The sequence below is a fragment of the Pteropus alecto genome, unplaced genomic scaffold (genome assembly GCF_000325575.1).
Source record: "Pteropus alecto unplaced genomic scaffold, ASM32557v1 scaffold3, whole genome shotgun sequence".
NCBI classification, from domain to species: Eukaryota; Metazoa; Chordata; class Mammalia; order Chiroptera; family Pteropodidae; genus Pteropus; species Pteropus alecto.
Genome location: NW_006442484.1, coordinates 27,408,339 through 27,430,773, shown reverse-complemented (window position 1 = coordinate 27,430,773; position 22,435 = coordinate 27,408,339). Strand labels below are relative to the sequence as shown.

The window sequence follows — 22,435 nt, the reverse complement described above, 5'->3', positions numbered from 1 at the left end:
AAAAAAAAAAAAAAGAAGCAAATACTTTTCTTTCAATGTTATATGTGCTAAGCCACATTTCTTACATCTGTTAAGATGTTGCTTTTAATAATGGCTCTAATATTCTTCTGAAACAAACACATCTATCTGTAATGCACCTCACATAATGTACTATAAGAAAGCTGATGCTTCCAACTACAACAATGTAATCACAGCAGTGAACATTAACACATACAGAAAACAATCAAGAATATATAATGGACTGTGACAGAGAAGATAAAATTATGAAGTGCTTCATATTATGTGAATAACACTGAGCAAAACCTTCAAAGTATTTTTTGAAAAGATAAAAAACAAGTATGTCTACCTCTTACCTTTGTGTACAGGAGTCATGGGATTTAAGGCTGGAGAAGTAGGTACACGAGATAAACTGCCTTGAGGTGAAGCAGTAGAATCAATGCTTATTGTGCTCTGAATTAGAGGTACACAAACCTATTGGGGTAATATAAAAGAAAAAAAGATATCTGTAAACTGCATTAAGTTTCATGTTTTTTAAAATCTTGCATAATAATTGAATTTCTTTGAAAAGCAATTGAAATTCTTTTAATATGTTGAATTGTACTGGCTGTTTCAATGCACAGGCTAAAAATTGAAATTTGGAAAGGTGAAAATTTTTATTATAACTGTATTTGCCCTAAATGTGTACTATCTATAAATTTTAGTTCTAAATTCCACACGGAAAATTATACACAATTTATACAAAAATTATAAATAACTTTAGCAAATAACATCTACCTGTTTTGATGCTATTGTTAGACATATTTTAAGCTTTTAAAAAACACACGCTAAAAAATATGAACTAAGACAACTTCAAGCTAATTTCTAAGATCATTCCAATACCAGGCAAATCTAGCCAATGAATAAATTTTGCCCATGAATGTGTAGGACAACTGGGTAAGATTAGCCTAATAGGACTTTATGATGGTAGAATTTGGAAAAATTATATTCCCAATTACGGATTACTATCATCAATGTCCAATTTCAATTTGTTCATATTCTATCAAATTTAAAAGCCTTAAAATATTTTTAAAAAATTTTAAAGCTTGCTGAAATCATTCAAGTATATTTAAAGTCTCCCTTTCTAATTCCAAAAATACACTCATTGCTTACAGTTGTTTATATAGAGCGGAAGGACTACAGATCCAACAGTAAAATGTAATCCAAAATCCGAAATAAGCAATAAAGAAATGAAAAACATAAAGTTAATCAGCTGTCCTTTTTTCCGTAACTATTAAAAAAAACCCCCTCAGAAACCAAGAATGGGATTAATTATAAAAACAAGGAGGTACGGATAAAATTAAGCCTTATGTCTTAAATGCCAGCATGGATATCAAAATCCAATGGAATTTTTAACAATACTGAGAAGCTATGATGGGATTTAAATGATTGGCTCTTGCTATGTAACTACGTAGCCTAGAAAAAGGAGATACAAAAAATAGCAATCCAATTTTGTATCTATCCAGTGTAGCACCTAATTTCTATTTCAGTAATGCTGAATCTACTCTGATATTCTAAGCCCTATGAAATTCCTTTTTAGAAACTTTTCATGTCTCTAACATAATAGATACTGAGTGCTGACTGAAATGGCTTTAGAGGCTCTCTAGTTGTTTCAGACAACTGGAGAATATTCTTTTAAGGAAAAAAACTCAAGTTCTGTGTCAGAGGAGAAATAGACCTTTTATATATGTGGCCTGCCAACACAACAAAAATATTAGATTTAAGAACACATTAAAAAAAAAAAGGTATCATAATCAACACTTGCAACGTTACCTGTTCAAAATTAGCAGGAAGATGAGGTCCAAGTCTCATCAGTAAATACCACCAGACTTCTAGTTTTGTTAGCGCTAGAGCTTCTGTTCTCACGTGGATGGAACTCAAAGGCTGCATTAACAATTTTAGTCTTTTCGCACTGCATAGTATTTCTTAAAAGAAAATGAGATAAACACCCAGGTAAAAACATTTAAGACCTAAAGATTAAATTTTAAGAATGAGTATTCAATAATCTCCCTTGCCACAGGCAAGAGAATTTAAAAAATTTTTCTTATATCACCAGCTGTTCTTGTCTCACCCAAAATTTTTACCTGACAAACTCCAGTACAGTTAGACCACAACACTTTAGAAGGCAAAGACAACAAAAGAAATAAGTAAATTATTAAATGCCGTGTGCCAGGGGTGATTTTCCCATCAAGGGACATTTGGCAACGTCTGTAACATTTTTGGTTGTTACAGTTGAGAGGCAAAGGTACGGAGAATGCTACTGGCATCTAGTGGGTTCCATCCAGGGATGGTGCTAAACAGCCTCCAGCACACAGAACAGTCCTGCATAACAGTTTCTAGCCTAAGATGCCAAAACGTTGAGAAACTCTGTCCAAGCTACTCTAATACTCTTATCCTCATTTTATAGATAAAAAATAAAGAGAAATATTTTTTTACTTTCTGACAAGAAGATTATTTTAAAATTTTACTAGTAATTTATTTTATTAAGCATTTTAACTATTGTTGTCATTAATTAGATTTTGGAAACCTAAATACCTAGATTCAGGTCTACTCTACATTAATAATCATATTACTAAAATCCAGCATAAAAATTAAATCTATTTTGTTTAAACAAAATAGTTATATCAGAAGTGTGTACTACATATGTGACTGGGGATATATAAAAAAGAGTCTGTACTCAAGGAACTTATCAAAAAGACTGAAAGGGTTGTGAAACATCTGTAAAGCCATGTACTTGGTGAGATGTTATTCATAAATGTTTCTCACAATTATTCTGCGACTTAGCTTTCAATTAACCTTTCCGTAAGAAAATAGTCAGATCACTGTTGGGACATATCCTCTAATCCTTTTTAATTCCTACTTCTGAGAGGAGCTCCACAATAAAATCCCTACAGCAGAGATTGCCAATTGTTATACAATAATCCATTCTCTTTTAGTTATAAGACCTGCTTTCACTCAGGATAGTGATGGGTGCCCAGTTTTGACTATCTAGTCTCACTTTTAGCCATTCTACCCAGCAAAATTTAAGTGCCAGTGTATGCCGAATTCTGAAATGCCCATTATAGATAGCTGGCTCAGCTGGGAAGATGTTCACTTCTGCTCTTTTCCCTTCCCTCCTTCCTATAGTATGCAACTAAGGCATACTGAAGAGGGCAGAACAGAAAGACATGCATCTGATTCCTCAATGATTTCATGGATCCATAACACCAGTTATAGATTCTCGAGCTCTGGACTTCTCTTAGGCCATTCATATTTTATGCTTCAATATTCAATCACATATAATTCCAACAGAATTAGTTCCAAACATTACCTCTCACTGATAGTCCATAAGCAATCACAACAAAAAAAGGTGACATTTCCAATTAAAATTAGTGCCTGGCAATGCACATTTACCAATATTTTCAATAAAGTAACTATATGTAGTTAATGCAAATAATCATCTTACAAATCACATTAAAAAAAAGGAAGAGATTACTAATGATCTTTGGCATGGGAAAAAAATAAAGGATGAAATCACAGTTACTTAGCAAATCTGGTAAATATACAGTATCAACTGTACCTAAGATTAATTACCCAGTTAAGTATCTACTAATACTGACCCACTCAGGGGTAAGTACACTTTCTTGTATATATATCCAACACCACCAGTGGATAATCAGAAAATAAGGTTAAAGTAAATCAAAAAGAATCACTTCTACATACTAATGCTAACCTACTATAAGGTATAGTTCTAAAGGTACTGGAAGAAAAAAGTTCATCAGTCACTGATATTTTTATTCCACAGCAATCACAATTGTTTCCTATCATCTACTGGCTATGTGACCTTTGATAATTAATCTCTCCAAAATAGTAATAACACTATCTCAGGTCTACTGTGATGATTAAATGAAAGATATGTAAAATAATCAAGTGTTGGCATATACTAAGCAAGCCACAAATGGTATTTGTCCCTTTGTTTTTAAAATTGCTGACCAATTTTATATCTGTGATTTTCCATAATGTCTAGTCTTTAAATTATATTTTTAGCTATAAAAGTACTCCTTTAAAATAAAGATATTCAACAACAGGTTGTTTCAATATAAAGTCCAAAAAAATCTGAAAAGTTTTTTCTTCATCAGCTTAATTCATAAAAAATTGAAATTCTAAAATATTACTTACCTGGATTTAAAGCAAAATTATCTATTAAACTCTTCCAAGCAATAAAAGCTATTTTTTTAATTATGGGTGCTCCGCTACGAAATCCCAGTTCTTCCAGCTGTAATAAAGAATTAATGAAACTCCCACTTCGATGCAAGGTCTAAAAAAAGAAAAATTATTAAAAAGTTATGTACCCGTCTGAAACAACATATATAGCACTATTATCATTCACTGGTATAATTCATTGTTTTAGCTACATAAAGTCTTAGGAATTTAAATTTTAAATAGTACTGAGTTCTATATGCACATTAAACATTCAAGATCACAAAATACGAAGCTCCATAAGCAGGTAAGACAGAACACTTCTAAAACAATCCTAAATGGCTACAAACCACACAGAATCTGACGGAATATAAAAAACAACAAAAACCCTGGTTTAGAAAATCATAATGAATACATAAGAAAACTACTAGAACTAATAAAATTAACAACGTTGCAGAGTACAAGATCAACATGCATCAGTTATGTTTCTACACATCAGCAACAAATTCCATTTACAATAACACCTAAAAGAATTACTTGGGAAAAAAAATCTAAGGTGAAACTTACACACTAAAAGCTATAAAGCACAGCTGAAATTTAAAGAGCCCTAAATAAGTGGAAAACCATCCTATGTTCATGGGTAAAAATAACATCATTAAAATGTCAATACTACCCAAAGCACGCTACAGATTCAACACAATCTATCAAAATTCCAACAGTCTTTTTTACAGAAAATCAATCCTCAAATTCAATATGAAATTGCAAAGAGTCCCAAATAGCCAAAACATTTCTGGAAAAAAAAAGTTGCAGGACTCACACTTCCTTGACTTCCATACTACAAAACTATTGATATTAAAATATATCATAGTGGCATAAAGAAAAACATAGCATAGAAGCCCCAAAAATAAATTGTTGCATGTACTATCAAGTGATGTTTTACAAAGGTGCCAAGACCATTTGATAAGGAAAAAGTCTAACAAATGGTGTTGGGAAAGTTGAATGCCCACATGCAAAAATAATGAAGCAAGGCCCTTCCTTGCCTTACATACAAAAGTAAACTTAAAATGGATGAAAGATCAAAATTTACAAATTAGAACTATAAAACTAGATGAAAACAGGAGAAAGTACTCAAGACATTGGATTTGGCAATAGCTTCACGGAACTGACACCAAAAGCACAGGCAACAAAAAGTAGTTATCCATTATCTATTTTCGCTGTTTCATAAAAATTAACTTTTATGCATTAAAGGACAGTATGAAGAAAGCAAACTCAACCTACACAATAGGAACAAATATTTGCAAATCATGTCTAAGTGATCAATATCTAGAATAAAGAACATCTACAACTCAACAAAACCCAAAAACAATTTAAAAATGATAAAGGCTTTCCTGTCATGGGTTGTGTATAGTAAAGTCTTAGGTCTCTGAATTTCAAAAATTTAGGGCTTCTTTACCCCTCGACAGCTGGGTGGCTATCACCATACCACTAAACCAACACAATTGCTATGGATTATGACTGGGATCATCATGAGAAAAGGAAAGTTGAGAGGCTCATAAATATTAAAAGAAGACAGACATGACTGGTTTCAAGGGTAAGCTCTACCAAAGACAGCAGCACGCTGAGAAAATAAAAATATCAAAATGAATGAAAAGAGAAACACCAAACAAAAGAATGCTGAAGCCTCCACAGAAAACAGTACTTGCGCTTCTGCTGGATACAGAGGGCACAATCCCAAGCAAAAGTATTTTCAAATAAAATAAAAAAGAGGAAAGATCCTCTGCCCAAGGTTCACAGCCAGGGAGAAACAAAAATTAAAAGTTATTTAAACAGTAAAGAGAAAAAAGAATGCATAAGAGAAGTTGGTTACTAAATTTTGCTGTTGGAAATGGCTTTATGTGAAAACTATCAAACTATGAAAGATTCCTTAGGCCAATCAATGGACTTATGTTTCAAGTAATCTTTTTCCTGGCAATATATGGTGTAAACAAAAATCCCTCATCCCTGCTACATGCAACTTTGAGTATTACTACCAAAGGTACTGTCACTAAGGTGAACGTTGAGTAAGCTGGGTCTCATTACAGGAAGCTACAAGGTTATCTGGGGGAAAAATGCCCAAGTTACTAACGATCCTGAAAATGTCGGATGCATATCACACGATTAACTCCTTACAATTATTGAAGACTATAAACCAATCAGGAAAACCACCATTACTGTGTTTCTGAGTACTACCCAATAGTCTTACATTTCCACAATCATCAAGAGAACTATTTATCATATTGTAAAACAACACTAAAAAGGCCCAATTTAAAAAAAAAATTTTTTTCTGGAATGGCTATTACCAAAAAACGGGAAACTAATAAGTTTTGACAAGGATGTGGATAAATTTGAATCCTCGTGCATTACTGACAAGACTGTAAATGGTGCAGTTGCTGTGGAGTTTGGAGGTTTCTCAATAAACCAAACATGGAACTCTATATGAACCAACAATTCCATTCTTATGTATATATGCAAAAGAACTGAAAAAAGAATCCAACAGATATTTGTACAGCAATGTTCATAGCAGCATTATTCATAATAACCAAAAGGTGAAGATGAGCCAAATATCCATCAACAAATAATTGGATAAACAAAGTGAGGTATATACACACAAAATAATTATTCAATCACAAAGAGGAATGAAATTTTAATATCTGCTACAACACGGCTAGATCCTGAAAAATTATGCTTAGTGAAATAATTCACAGAAGGGCAAATAACGTAGAACTGCACTTATATGGGAGTACCTAGAATTAGCAAATCCATACAGACAGAAAGTAGACTAGAAGTTACCAGGGGCTGGAAGGAACGGAGTAGAGGGAGTTACTGCTTAACATGTATAGAATCTTTGTTGTATATAATGAAAAAGTTTTGGGTATAATGATGTTTACATTTGTAAATGTATTTAATGCCACTGAACTATACACTTAGGATGGCTGTACACAGTAAAGAGAAACACTCCCCCCACCACCCCACAATAAAACCTGGCTTAAACATAAAACATACAATCAATTCTCAATATTCACCATAGTTACACTCTAAAGACACCTCAAACACTGTATTAATGAATACTGAGCCACTACTCCTAGGAAAAACACAGGGTTAAGTTACTGCAAGCCTCTGGTCACATTTCTGTCAATCAATCGATACACAACTTTGTATTATGTTTATTTCTATTTAAAGATACCTTATAAAGCCAGGCACTGCTTAACAACAGGGATACGTTCTAAGAAATGTTATCAGGCAATTTTGTTGTGTGAACAAACCTAGATGGTGTAGCCTACTACACACCTAGATTATATGGTATAGTCTATTGTTCCCAGGCTACAAACCTGTATAGCATGTTACTGAACAAAACACGAAATTCAATCAAAAACAAAATGATGCAACTAAGATGTGGTAAGCCCATGATGTGTGAGGCTGCTGCCAGGGTAACAGGACAGTTTCACAGCAAACTTTTTTTATTAAGTAGAAGAGTAGACTCAAAAATAATAATAGTATAGTAAATACGTAAACCAGTAACATTAGTTTACTGTTATTATCAAGAATTATGGGCCGTACATAACTGTACATGATATACTTTTATATGATTAGCAGTGCAGGTCTATTTACAACTGCATCACCACACAGGATGACGTCCTTAAGCAATAAGAATTTTTCAGCTCCATTTTAATCTTATGGGACCACCATCATATATGTGGTCCATTGTTGACAAAAACTGTTATGTGGTGCATGACTATATCATTGATTCATCGACACAGCCAACAGCATTATAACTCGTGCCTGAAAAAATAAAGCTTGTCTAACACCCACGTTTTCTCTTTAAGGCACATCGGTCTTCCTGTACTTCAGAAACAGAGAGCATTTCGTTAAGGGGCCATTAAAATTGCAATCACCAAGAAAAAGCTCAAAATATGAAAAATATTGGCACTAAATGGATCATGAAAAGACAATTGTTTAAGGAACACTGAAACTAAAAACAAAAGGGCAGAGCATAACCTAGCCAATGTCAGCTGGGAACATATGCACTGTGGAACTTAATTTTTTTTGCCATGACTACTACATGACTACTAAACACACTGGTAATAACTTGAGGAAATTATACTGCACAAGTACTGATGTTAGGTTACATTTTAGTGAGCAGATGAATTTGCATATGTGGTATGACGAATAATGAGGTTCTACTATGTAAAGTTAAGAAATGAAGGGGGGTCTAGTAAGTAAAACTGGGATCTGTTAACTGTGGACTTACCTTCCCAAGAAGTTTGACAAACAAAGGCCATAATTTTAAAACATAAGTCTCATTTTTGTTCATAAATAGCTTTTGGAGTTCTGAAAGTAATTTCTGCAAACAAAAGGAAAAATATTTACCAAAAGGATTTGTGGATAGAAAAAGAATCTGCAGTATCAAATCGGCTGATTATCTCAGCCAGTAACTTTACTCAATGCTCTATTAGGAAAACTTTCATGCATATAACAAAGCTAAGAATTTAATAATGTCCAAATATAAATACTATTAAATAACATTTTACTACGCTTGTTTATCACACATCTGGCCATTCTTCCATCCATCAATCTAGCTTAATTTTTCTATCAATACTTTCCCCTATAAACTTCAGAATGCATATCATTAATTGTAATTCAAATAATAATGTTTCAACTTCTCACTCTAGTAACTTTAAAAATACATCGATAGCTTCATAGATAATAGATATCTGGGAAATTTTAATTCAAATTTATAAGAAATTTTATATATGATCTTAAAAAAGTAATAAACTTATCAGAATTTAAAATCTCATGAAGACAAGGGAGATACTTTATTAGACTCCAAACATTACCATCAAGTAGTTTTAAAAATGAACAAACAAAACCCCAGGTTTTAGAATATGAAAGACTCCTTCACTGCAGTATCTCATAACTAGTTTCCCTGCTCGTACACAATCCCCTCTAGTCTTTTCTCAACACAGTGAGAGAGAGATTCCTTTAAAACTTATGTCAGTACATGTATCATTCCTAGACTCAAAACCTTCAAGAATGGTCGTCAATATCATCCAGAGTGAAACGCAGGAAATGCCTTACAATGACCCCCAGGGTGCTATGTGATTTGGCCCTGTTTCTCTGAAATCATCTCCTACTCCTCACCCTCATTAACTCTATCACACTGTCCAGTATTTGCTGAACACAACCATCAGAGCAGGGCCTTTTACTCTCATGGTTCCCCCATAGAGCTAATTCCTGTATCACCTTTAAATCACTGTTCGAGTCTATTTGTTTTTCTTCCCTGACCACTACCTCACTCTTCCTAAGGACACACTTCATCCAGTCCCTGCTATTCTCCAGAGTGCTCCTCACTTACATACTATGTATTTCTTTTCTCTCACTAGAAAATAAGCTCCACGTATTCCTTTTGTTCTCTGGTATATTCACAGTACTTGAAACAATACCCAGCATATAATACGTGCTCAATAAATATCACAAATGTTACAAGAACAGCAGTTAAAAAACCTAAAGCCTGGTGCAAGTAATAACATTAGGAATTATACATACTAGGTGTTCTTATGTACATTAAATTTATATGTATTGGGATTATGTTACAACCATCCAAATAGCATTGAATTAATGTTCTCCCTTTTCCAATAATGCAATCCCTTTCAATCACCATTCACTAAGGATGAGGTAAAATGCCTGGATCATAGTAACACAAAATAAACAATTTTCCTCTTTACTATACTATAGGAACAGTATGCCTACACTAACTTAAGCAATTCTTTGTTCAAAGAGGAATTTCGTAGATCATAGTACAATTGTACAAATATGAGCCCTAAGCTTGGTGCAGAACCTTAAGTATCCACAAATCTTCACATAAAGTAATACTCACAGTAGTCATTAGCTGCTCCGTGATAGATGCTATTTCTTGTTGTTTCTGAAGCAACAATGGCATTCCCATCTCTAGAGCAGTTGCTCCCCGCAAATGTACCTTTTGGGCTGAATGAACCACTAACGGTATGACTAGTTTTGCCCATCTAATTGACTCTTCTCCCATTTGAATTGGGGCTTGTTCAATTAGCCTATAATAGAGAAATCAATGAATAAAATTAGCTTGACCTCACCTTTTTCATCTGAACTACCAGGAAAATAAACAGCACACAGGAATATGAATAGTATGGTCCATTTGTTTAAGAATATATACATATATGTATACGTGCAATAAAAAAGAATTTTTACTTGCTAATTTTTAGATTTCTACATTTTTATAAACTTTTAAAATAACATTTTGCCTTCATATTAAAGTTGTTAAAATAGTAATTTTACATAATGAAATTCAATGTTCTTATAGGAGAGGACAGGCAGAGAATTGTGACATGATGTGAACATCAATCAGGGTATCAGAACACCAAATAGTTAGAGCAAACAGCTCAGCTACTGAAGAAAAGTGTAAAACAGAGGTAAGAAAAATCATATCAAAAGTTTGTGCTATTAGCATCTCCATTACAAAGCAAGGATAGGTAGGAAAAAGGTAGGGGATGTTCTCATTCTCCCATCTGCTGCTAGGCACTGTTAATGACTACCTAAATATCCCTTTCAACTCACTTGGGTGTCTACATTATTTTTTACACGCTTGCAAAAGCCTTAACAGAAATAATCTTTAAAACTGAAACTGTTAGCAGAAGCAGCCTAACCAAGACTTTAAAACTATCTCAGTCTACAGCCATGCTACCCTGAACAAGCCTGATCCCATCTGATCTCGGAAGCTAAGCAGGGTTGGGCCTGGTTACTAGTTGGACGGAAAACCACCTAGGAAGACCAGGTGCTGTAGGCGAAAGAAATAAGGGATTGTAAGCTGATAAGGTCTTTGCAATCTGTGAGGTCAATCGACCAAGGGTTGCTTTGCCTTATATATTTAAAACAAACAAACAAAAAAACCCTCTCAGTAAAAATAAGCAAAGAAACCTACTAACTTATGCACATCTTTCTTCTTCCTGTTACCTTTTTCCTCAAGACTTTTACTCTAGGATATATTTTTTTCTTTTACTGTCTAACTCAAATTCAAGTCCCAAAAGTCTACTCCTTGAAGTAAGTTCTAAATTTACTGAAACTATTCTTCCAATTTGTACAACGTCCAAATTCATACCTTATGATGACATTTAATGCTTCATAATCAACAACAGCAGAATGCACCTCCCCTTTATTAAGTACTATTTCTAATAAATCAATTATACTGGGTACCTAAAAGACAAAACCAAATAAATACAAATCAAGTAAGATGAATTTTTTTAAATGGCATGTAGTTAAAAGACATATGTAAAAACTGTACTTACTACTTTGCCAACAACTTCAGTGGAAAATGTCTGTTTGGATATCACCCAAAGTGCCCTAGTACGAACATTTTTGTCTGAACTCTTAGCAACATCATTCAATTTTGAAAGTAGTTCTTTAATATTGGTCTCTGAAAAACAAGCAGCTTTAATTATGCAAGAGTTTACATCCTTTAAAATCTCAAAGAGAAAAATACTATATTCTTTGTCAAGAAATTAAATGCATATCTAGAGAGGACCAGAAACCCAATGCTGATATCAAACTTCTTACCAAAACGTGAAAATATCTAAGATGGAAAGGTATATTCAGAGAAAACAGATAACAGACTCCAAATCAGATATTTGGTACAGCTGAAATAATTTTATAGGTCTCATTAGCTTTGAACATACACAATTTTTGGCAAGATGTTATGAACTACACCTCTGCTCCAAAATGAACTACCTCAGAAAAAAAATCTGGTGACAACTTTCTGACATCTTTATTCTCTATTCTTGATTTCCCCTCTAAATATCACCTCCTAGGTTTCCTTTACAGAGCAACAATTAAGATTAGTTGAAAACTTAGAAAGTATCAGGTCCTGTGCTTTCATTACCACTTTTAGTTCCAAATTATCCCACTTACCACTATGTAAAAGAACTTTCCTATTCAGCATACTCCTTAGTGCACAGGCTTATATAAAGTAAATCAGCGGTCCCCAACCTTTTTGGCACCAGGGTCCAGTGCTCCTTTGAGAATCTAATGCCTGATGATCTGAGGTGGAGCTGAGGCAGTGATGCTAGCTAGCACTGGGGAGCGGCTGCAAAAACAGATGCTTTGCTTGCCCACTGCTCACCTCCTGCTATGCAGCTTGGTTCCTAACAGGCCACAGACTGGTACCCAGTCTGCGGCTCGGGGGTTGAGGATCCCTGAAGTAAATGACCATCTACATTATCTTCCAAAGCAGATGTGTTTTACAAAGGACAAAATTCAGTTCATAGCAATTATTTTTAAATACGTTCATAGAGAGAGCTATGTCGGAAAAAAAGAAATTTTCCAATGACAATCTAAACATTTCTTAAAACTAAATCCTAAACTGTAAATTACGTATCTAATAGAAATAACAGTACTTTTTACAATAGCAAAAATTTATACTTAGAAACTCTTAAAAACATTAAGTCATAGTAAGTTTAACTACCTGATAATCCTGAGGTAATTTTAGGATTATATAAGCAAAACCCCAAGGCCTGTAGAGCAGCACAACTGAGCTCTGAGTTGTGACTGGAAATATGAGTCTATCAAAAAAAAAGAAAAGAAAAAAAAAACATGTTACAGATGAGTACAACTGTGAATCAATTTTTAGAGCAAAATTTGTTTAAAGCCAATATTTCATTTTAATTCAATCAATCTTTAAAAGTAGATGAAACAGTAGTAAAATCAGGAAACCAATATACAGCTTGGCAAAGAAAGGAAAAAACTAGATAGTTTAACTAAATATAAAACATTTTTCTTAAAAGATAAAGAACATCACACATCTGAAAGCGAAGAAAAAGAAGCCAAGTGGAAGATGCTGAAGACACTAAACAGGAAATAAATAACAGGAGCAAAGACCTTCCACAAAGAGTAAGCAAAACACTCAAACACAAAAGCTGACATTCTAGCTTTAGAGTAGAATGACACCTCTATGATAGAGAGGGAAAGGGTCGGAATGTATTACTGAGTAACGTGCTAGGAGCTTTAAGCATTATTCCAATCTTTAAAAAAATTCCTACTTCACAGATAAGAGAATTTGAATTCATGTCCATCTGAAATTCAAAGCCCAACTCATTATGTATGCAAAAGCTATAAAATCTCAAACCTGTCAAAGGCAGTCCTGCTATATCCCCCAATCCTATATAACTTGTAATCTTGTGCCTTTCCTGGCACCATTTCCTATTCCGAAGTGATTTATGTTCAAATCCGATTTCTCTGTATTAGATATCCAAAAAGTCCTTGACTATTTGTTACTCTTGAGCAGGAAGAATAACCGTTAGTAGCCAAATTATATGAGCAGGCACTTCCCTGGGACGTCCCTTTCATAGTGAGTCAAACAAAACGTAAAACCAAACTCTAGGGTATAAGGGATATTAAGGCAATTGGTTCAGACAACCACAGTCTTAAACACTTAAGACTATATCACCTGGATAGCATCTAGCATGCATCTGTGATCAACTTTTATTAAATATATATTACCTGAAAGTGTTCCTTAACAGTGATGTCATCTTCAAAAATGTTTTGGGTTCACAGAAACAATACTAAGAGAATTCTAAACAGTAACACAGAAACATTTTATTTCAGCTAGTTCTGAAGAAAATTCACGTATTCTTTCAGTGCTTAATAATTCACACAGAAAGCTTCTGTTGACTGTCCTATCAGTGCCCACCTAGATGCTTCTAAATAGTGGGGGAGTCAAAAGTTATACGTGGATTTTTGACTGCAGAGGTGAGGAGGGGGTAAATGCCTCCCGTGTTGTCCAAGTGCCAAGTGTTATTATTCAGGCATTTTAGCTACAAACTCTATTTACAAACTGCAACTTTACTCAAAATGCATGCAATTGAGTTCCTGATTCTATATGCCAGTACCAAATATATGAAGATGCATGTCTTCAGCACATCAAATATAAAAATACGCTGAACAGCAGGATGTGTTCTGAGAAATGAATCATTAGACAATTTCATCACTGTGCGAACTTTATAGAGTATATTTACACAAAACTAGATGGTATAGCCTACTACACACCTAGACTATATAGTATAGCTTACTGCTCCTAGGCTACAAACCCCGGCATGTTACTGTATGAAACATGAGATTAAAGCACAAGAGGAAATGATGTAATCAAGAGACTTGGTTAAGGGCAAGATGCTGGCATAACATGACATACTGTTTTAAAGCAAACCTTTTAAGAACTAGGAAGAGTACACCCTAAAAGTATAGTATCGTAAATACACAATAATAGTCCTTATCATTATCAAATATTAATGTACTGTATATAACTGTAAATGCTGCTACAATTTTACACAACTAGCAGCACAGCAGGCTTGTTTACACCAGCCTCACCACAAACACGAGAGTAACAAACTGAGCTATAATGTTATGATGGCTATGATGTTACTAGGCAATAGTAATTTTCCAGCTCTATTATCTTAGTGGACTTTTGCATATTCTGTTGGTCCAAGCTGTTGACCAACAAACACATCGTTATGCAGAGCATGACTATACTGTTGGATTACTCAAAGAGTAGAGAGTACATCAAATGGCTCAACCTTTAGCCAGGAATCATACTAAAATGTACAGTGAGTACCTTGATAGATTACTTTTGCTTAAAAGCATAAAAACAGGTCATAAAAATAAGAACTCAAATGGACTTTGGAGATGGAGTTCAACCTCTTCTTTCTAAAAAGAAAACTAAAAGTTAAGTATTAAGGAAGGTCAAAGCCACAGTGTACTCAAGTGAGGACAAGAATATAAGCCCTCAATTTGAGGTTAAACTATACGACCTTCCTATAAACGAGTAATAAAGATAATCTTAATAACGGTTTTTTAATCAAGCAAGAGTAGCAAAAACTCAGGTTGAGTGAAAATTTAAAAAACGAGTTACCCACACAGTAGACTGAAGATAAAGTTATAGAATCATTTACTTAGAACTACATTCCTACAAAAGGAGAGAAAAGAGATTAAATAATCTTGATCACTGCTTTTAAATCAAGAGCAAAGGTGTTCAATTCAAATAGCCATGGGCAACTTTAAGCAAATTAGACCAATCTCTTTTGCAAAGTGAGGATTAAAGAGTAACCTCACAAGGACATGGAGAATTAAGTGAGAAAAAAAGTGTAGGGTAATTGATATACTATAAGTTTCAAACAGTACTATAATAACCCAATTCTTTTGATGAATAAACTGGTAAAAACTTTTTTCCCCACAAATTAAAAGCTATTTAAAAATGGACACATACCTTTAAAACTTTGTATAGCCGAGGAAGTTTTTTCTCAATTTCGATAATGACTTCTTTCCCATCTTCTCCAGTAATACGACTTAAAAGCAGAAAGAACATAAATTTATGCAAACAGCAGACACAAGGAAGAAGTATCACTGCCTAAAACATCTGTATGATCTTTCTAAAGTTTTTATTAAAATTCTGGCAAACGAACTAACCTTGTGCTTAAAAGACACTTAAGGATATATAGGCTATACAACGCGACATATATCTGAAGCTTTTGTCCACAGTGTACACAAAAATGTGAAGAGCAAACAGAAACCTATCTTTATATGTGAAGAGCAAACAGAAACCTATCTTTAGTTACAAATTTACTAAATCTTTATTATTTTGTACCAGTTGTTATCCTTTCCTAGCAATTTCTCAATAACAAAGAAAACTCAATGGTTTGCAGGGGGAAAAGTATTGTGAAACATTAAAATAAAACTCGGGTTAATTATAAAAAAACCAATTCTGGGTTGCCACATTGTCCCACTACAAAACCACTCTTCCAGCATGCCCACTTCCAACCAAACTTTGTTTAATCCTCCGACTGCACGACACAGAAAAAAGGCTTCCTCATTCCCAACGTACCCCTCAGGCAATGCAACAGCAGCCAAGAGCGTCACTTAGCACGCACCCATTCTACCCACTGCACTCGCCCGCGACCCCGGCGTCCTTACAGCTGGCAGACTTCTAGAATACACAAACTCGTTTTTCGTGCCCCACCCGACCGTCTTTCTAAGGCCCCCCCAGAACGCCCCGTCCCCACTCCCAGAATGCCTCACCTGGTCAGAGCGAGGTACGCGTCGGTCTGCTCTCCATGGGAAGCGGAAGAGTCTTCCAAAGTCTCCAAAAGCGGCGCAAAAGAACTCTGACCCGGGGCCGTCATATCGGCCACCTTGAAGCACGGAACGGAACAGAAAATCCAGGAATCGATGGAAACAGCCCCGCGGCGGCCCAGCGTGATTCCCGGCCCCAGACCCGCGCGCCCGCCCGCGGCCTCTCGGCCCCACGGATCACGTCCACACGCCCGGCCCCTGGCGCACTACCCACGGCCCTAACCTCCTCCTATGTCCCGAAACACGCATCCAGGCCCACGCTGTGCTCTGGCCCAGGCCCTCTCCCGCCACCACTTTCCCGGGCAGCTTTCAACAGGGGGAGGAGACCGGCGTGGGGCGGGAGAAGCTCGGAGAACTAGGTATCTCGCCGGGAGGGGGCGGAGGTGGCGCCAGACGGGGGGTTCCCCGCGGCCTAGCTCTGTGACCCCGATATTTACCCCCTCGAATGAAGATCAGAACTGCGTCCTCTTCGCCTCTGCTCCGCAGCACCCAAACGCAGCCAGAGCTCGACTCTGCCGGCTCTGACTGTTTACTCTAGCGTGCAGCCCGCTCCCTCCCAGACCAAGATGGCGGCGGGGGCGGGCCCAGCAGCGCGCGGGAGGAGGCAGGCCTGGCGGGAGAAGCTCGAGCAGACCCAGCAGGCAGCGGCGCGCCGAAGTCATCGATCGCTGCCCTCCCCCGCATCAGCCCCGCCCCGCCACTAAGGGGACACCTTGCAGACGGAGGTGTTTCGGCCTGAATTTAACCAGTGAGGGACTTGAAATTCAAAAGTGTGAGTGAGTTGCCCAGGTTCACGAGACTACATCTAGTGGGCCGCCGGACTGTTTTCACACTCCAAACACAGTATTTGCTGCAGTACTCGCAACGAATAATTTCGCAAGAGGGGGACAAGTATACTGTAATGTTTAAGACTGAGAGCCGCCTCTAGATTGGTCTAGATTCCAGCGCTAGTTCTGTGTGACCTTAGCAAGTTTTCTATTCGTCAATTTCCTCTGTAAAATAAGGGTGATAATAGTACCTATTCCAGTTAGAAGCGAAGTAAAAGGAGAGACCAATGGTTCTCAAGTTTTAAGTGTACATAACAATGGTCTGGGGATGTTCATGATTAAACTGTAGATTTCTGGGCCCCGCCTTAGACATTGTGATTCAGTAGATTTAGGTAGCTCCCGAGGATCTACATTCTGTTAGGCCCCAGGTGTCAAAGGGTGGGACTTCATATCATACTTGGAGAAACTGCAGTAAATCCTTAATGAAAGTCAGCTCTTAGTAATAATATGCTGCTTCCCATTTCATAGGCCTCAGCGCTCTCTGCAGCACATGGGGTTGTGGCCACTCTAGAACAGGCAGCTTAAGGCTCAGCTCCAACTGGTCCTTCCACTCTGGCCCCAGGTTCCAGGCTTGAGCCTCTGCTTACCTACACACAGTACAATTATCAGCTTCAGAGTTCAGGGCTGTGTTTTGCTCTTTGCTGTCTTATCTGCACCTAGCAAAATGTCTGCCAAACCAAGCACTCCATACATGACCTGAGGAAGCCTGCACATGGTCACTTAATTTCCAGGCTTACCCCCACTAAAGCCAGATTCTGAACTGTCAGTCAGGATCTCTAACTTTTCTATGTCTTCGAAAGTCTATTGTATTCCTCGAGTTTAGAATGATTCAATTTTTCAAGTTTGATAGAAAAGAGTCAGCTAAAATTGTACCTTTTAATGAAATCCTTCCCTCTACTCTAGCCTCATGAAGAATTAAATGCTTTCGCATCCGTGCTGACATAGCTCTTTGTATTTAAATCTGTTAAAAAGAACATCTCATTGATTTATTATTGTTTGGTTATATACCCCTGCAGTGGCAAAGTTGAAGGTTAGCTTGAGGGGAATTAGTTCCATCCACAATCTCAATCAGTGCCACTCCCTGTTCTTTGGTATTTTCTCAATCTGATCTAAAGTGCTAAAAGATAACAGTCTAGACAAATCCCCTTCCCAACCCACACCCTTCTCCACACCCTTCCAACCTGATTATTCCTCCCAAAGTTATCTTTTTTTGAAATTCGGGAGCCACCACCACATATCTGCTCCCGCTGAGCAATAACTTCACAGTACCTGGCACTCAATAAATACATTTAGAACCTGACAAACGATAATTTTGAAGAAGGGGCTGGTTGGGACTCCAGTAGTAGAGGGCTTACAGCATCCCCAGCTTTACTTTCCTTTTCCTAACAGTAGATTATCCCCCAGAATTTGGAACCTTCCCTGCCATAGAAAGTGCCCTGAAACTTATGATTAATGCCATTATACTTACTGATCACAGTCCTCTTGATCTAGCATTCTTTCCATACTCCCATCTTTGTTCTTGGGTTGCCAATGCCAACGGAGGACCACATTCCCGGAGGGACAGTTCTGTGAAGCACGACAGACGCCCGCACTCCCCACCCCAACCATCACATAGCCCCTGAGATAATGTCCAGATTTTTCCTTAAATACCCTAAACCTAACTGAAAAGGCAAGGCAGTTTTTGAAGGTGTTAATCTGCTGTCTTCTCAGATCACCGGTGTTCTGACAATAAACATGCTCTGACAGTAAACGCTTATTCTAAATATCCCAACTCCGGTGTGGATCTATTGGCTGAGTGGCACAGGCAACATGAGCCCCAGATTTGGTTGCCCTCTAGTTACAGTTGCTTAAAGACTAATTGCAATTCGGAATCTGAAATTATATTAATGAACTTTTCATACTCTGTTGTATTAAAATACATTGGTCTATCCTGATTTCAAATGGATCTTTTACCAGTTTATGATTTTGTATCAATATGCATTGGTCATTTGAAAAATATTGTCATTGAGTTATGTGGATTTTCCAAATGTTGACACATTTCATTATACATTATCAAACACCATGTTTGTTAATATCACTACCAATCTCATCAGAAAGGTCTTTCTATTGGTATATACTTTCTATTTCAATAGAAATACTTATTGTCCTGGACTATAGATCTAATGTAATTAAGCCTTTCTTTTAAGGGTAGACAAGACAAAGATTCAAAACTGTAACATAAAAAAAATACGAAGTACACTTAGGAAACTTTGAAACAATAGTCTGGGTTACATTTAGTATATGAAGTAAAAGAAGCCTTGTCTTCTCTTTTTATAAATGGGCTCAAACTTAACTTAAGGGATTTAATAAAAAATTAATTAATTAAAAATGTGAAATTGCCAGTTTAGAAAATATCTAATATGTACGTTAACATTTCCAGATAGCTTTAAAAAGTAAACAAGCTAGAAATCAGTGTACCTTATGGTTCTATGGATGAGATACCCCAGTGTCTTTGTTCTCTAAGATGTGGGAATCTATATATAAGGATATTTGTAAATACGGCAAGAAGAAGGGCCATTGAAGAAACTGTGTACCATACCATATAAAAAACAGGACAGCTATCCAAAAATCTATCCTGTGATACGACGTAGACAAGAGCCCCCCTTAAATTGCCAGTTCTTTTTTTATTTCCCAAGGGGAACAAAACAGCTTTCCTGTTTATATAGGTATCACTTATCTACCATTAGTTCCACCTCTATATCAGACTAAAAAATTAAGTTTTCTGAAAAGCAAGAGGAAAGGCAATTGACTTTTCATGAGAAACAAAGCAAAACAAAAATTTTGATATTAAAGTAAAAATAGACAGTGTCAGATTGTTTGAAAAAAAGACAAGACAAATTTGAGTATATACAGTAAATTGTGACAGGCTTGAGTAGACATAAACTTTATTTACTTTGGTTTAATAGAACCACTCAAGTAGTTAAAATCTCTAACAACTTAATGTCTCAACTGTAACTGATATTTTGAGATCATTATCAGAGGAATATTCTTTAATTTCTGCATAATAGCTGCGGTGTATTTTTGTCTAAAAGTAGATCTTATGTATTACATTTGTGGATGTTCAGGTTAGAGATTTCCAGGAGATCTCCTGTAACCTTGTGCAGAAAACAATCAACAAAGAAGACTTGAACCGCTATCTTTGGAAGGAATTGTTGTAAGGTTTGGCCCTGGACTGGCACCTGGGAACTTAGATTTCGGGGGCTTCCAACCCAACATAACTGACAATATGGTTACAAACAATATGGTTTTTGCTGAACACTTGATTTTCCTTTCAGGAGTCTAGAATTTGGGTAGGAGGTGCTGTGTGATTACTCCTCAATGGAAACCCTGGGCATGAAGTCTTGAGCTTCCGTGATTGGCAACATTTCACATATGTCACAACTCAGAGCTAAGGGAATTAAACATGTCCTCTGTCACCCTTCTGGGAGAGGACACTTGCAGGCTTGTGTCTAATTTCCCCCAGACTATACCCAGGTGTTTTTGTCTTTGCTGATTTTGCTCTGTATTGTCTATACTCCTGAACCATGAATATAACTAAATGCTGAGTCTCTGTGAGTCCTTCTAGTGAATCATTCTACCCGGAGATGGTCTTGGGGATCTCTAACCCAAACATCAACAAATATAATAAGTAAGATCTTCTTTTAGACAAAATATACTGCAGCTCTTATACATGGTCAGATTATACTTCATCTAGATATTAGAATGCATACACAATGTATGATTTAATAAACTACTCCCCACCAAATAGCTATGGTTCCAGAATTCTTATGGATTAAAGACTCCACAGATGTAGGCAGATTAACTTGGAGCAGAGCCCATAGATAACAGATTGATTTTTTTCCTTAATTATATAAATCTTTCTTTTTGTTCAAACATGAAAATGTTAGGCCATGCTCTAGAAATTTCAATTCATTAAAAAATATATCTACAAAACCTATCTCTTAAATAAGAAGCAAAATAAATAAGCCTCCTTGTTTCAGATCAATTACAGGCCTCAACTAATAAATCAAAATAGCCTCAGATCTCATAATATGTTTTTCAATCTAATGTTGGCACATATATTAAATCACTACTACTAACAGACACCACTCAATATTATTTATTTATCTATTTATTACTAATTATGAGTTATCATCACTTTTTTTCTCATAAAATGAAATATTGGTGAAGCACTCTTAATCCAAAAACTCCATAAACCTATGAAGGAGAATCTTTTACTTGAGTTCCTGTAATTCAAGAAGATGTCCATGATCAGAAAAGAACTTTTGACATTTACAGTACCAAATTTTAGGTCTACATTTTTTGTTAATAGGTTTCATATTTAAAATATTAAAAATTCAGTCTTGATATTTAAAAAAAATAGTTCTGTCTCTTATAAAATCCAATTTCTTATCAAAAGCCAAATTGTTCAAATGACTGAACCATGATCCTTTCTAGGGCATATTAAATTGTTAGTATAAAAAAAGTACATATATCGAGTATGATTGGTAAGCTTATAGAATAGTTCACTTTTTAAAAGAATATACAGACATGGAAATTTTAAGGCATCCTTTAAAATAGAATAACAAATATATCAATTACCTGATATCTTCCTGCTAAAATAATTGTTATCATAAAACTACAGACTCACAGTAGAAGAGGTATTATAGGAGTTAATATACTATACTGTAATCACTATAAAAGTATTTTACATATACTATAGAAATACATTAATGAATTATCATGCTAACCAGATTTCTCTAATTAAAGCCCTTATACAAGGACATCGTATAAAACAACAAAAACAAAAACATCAACAATAAATCTATGTAGAAGTTTAAAGATTTCATCATAGATGCATGAAATCTGGACACCCAAATTCTGAAAATAAACATTAGGAATAATCAGGTTATAAGATCTGTGAGGATAAAATCTGGCAAGTCCAGAGCAGCCACTTGCTAGCACCCATTAAATCCCAAATGAATGCTTCTGGAAATCTTCCATGAAACAACCTATCTATTAGAGATTCTAAATTGCAATTCTCCAGAGAACCTCTACAAGTCGATCATTCCTGAAAGTAGACTGCTGATTCAAGATCTTAGGAATAAGCTGATAACTACACACTGTAGAATGTGCCTGCTCAAGACCACTGGAACACTATTCTTTTGTAGGTCATGCTCTTTTATTTTCAA

At 35.9% G+C, this 22,435-nt stretch overlaps 1 protein-coding gene and 2 pseudogenes across 3 annotated transcripts in view; 2 read left to right on the top strand and 1 right to left on the bottom strand.

Moving 5' to 3' along the window:
* The window catches only part of RIF1 (replication timing regulatory factor 1), a 54,874-nt gene extending 37,879 nt beyond the window's left edge, over positions 1 to 16,995 (bottom strand). For all 3 annotated transcript variants that reach the window (XM_015596555.2, XM_025039230.1, XM_025039229.1), the window contains exons 1-11: positions 16,836 to 16,995; positions 16,345 to 16,457; positions 15,536 to 15,614; positions 12,743 to 12,839; positions 11,571 to 11,698; positions 11,384 to 11,478; positions 10,130 to 10,319; positions 8,504 to 8,596; positions 4,195 to 4,333; positions 1,810 to 1,961; positions 354 to 471 (exon numbers count right to left, since the gene is read on the bottom strand). In XM_015596555.2, the coding sequence (XP_015452041.1) occupies positions 354 to 471; positions 1,810 to 1,961; positions 4,195 to 4,333; positions 8,504 to 8,596; positions 10,130 to 10,319; positions 11,384 to 11,478; positions 11,571 to 11,698; positions 12,743 to 12,839; positions 15,536 to 15,614; positions 16,345 to 16,448 (1,195 nt within the window). In that variant the 5' untranslated portion in view covers positions 16,449 to 16,457; positions 16,836 to 16,995. The remainder of the gene's footprint in view (positions 1 to 353; positions 472 to 1,809; positions 1,962 to 4,194; positions 4,334 to 8,503; positions 8,597 to 10,129; positions 10,320 to 11,383; positions 11,479 to 11,570; positions 11,699 to 12,742; positions 12,840 to 15,535; positions 15,615 to 16,344; positions 16,458 to 16,835) is intronic.
* Positions 4,475 to 7,618, top strand: LOC112470374 (annotated as a pseudogene).
* LOC112470547 lies at positions 10,953 to 11,071 on the top strand (annotated as a pseudogene).
* Positions 16,996 to 22,435: the final 5,440 nt, after the last annotated feature.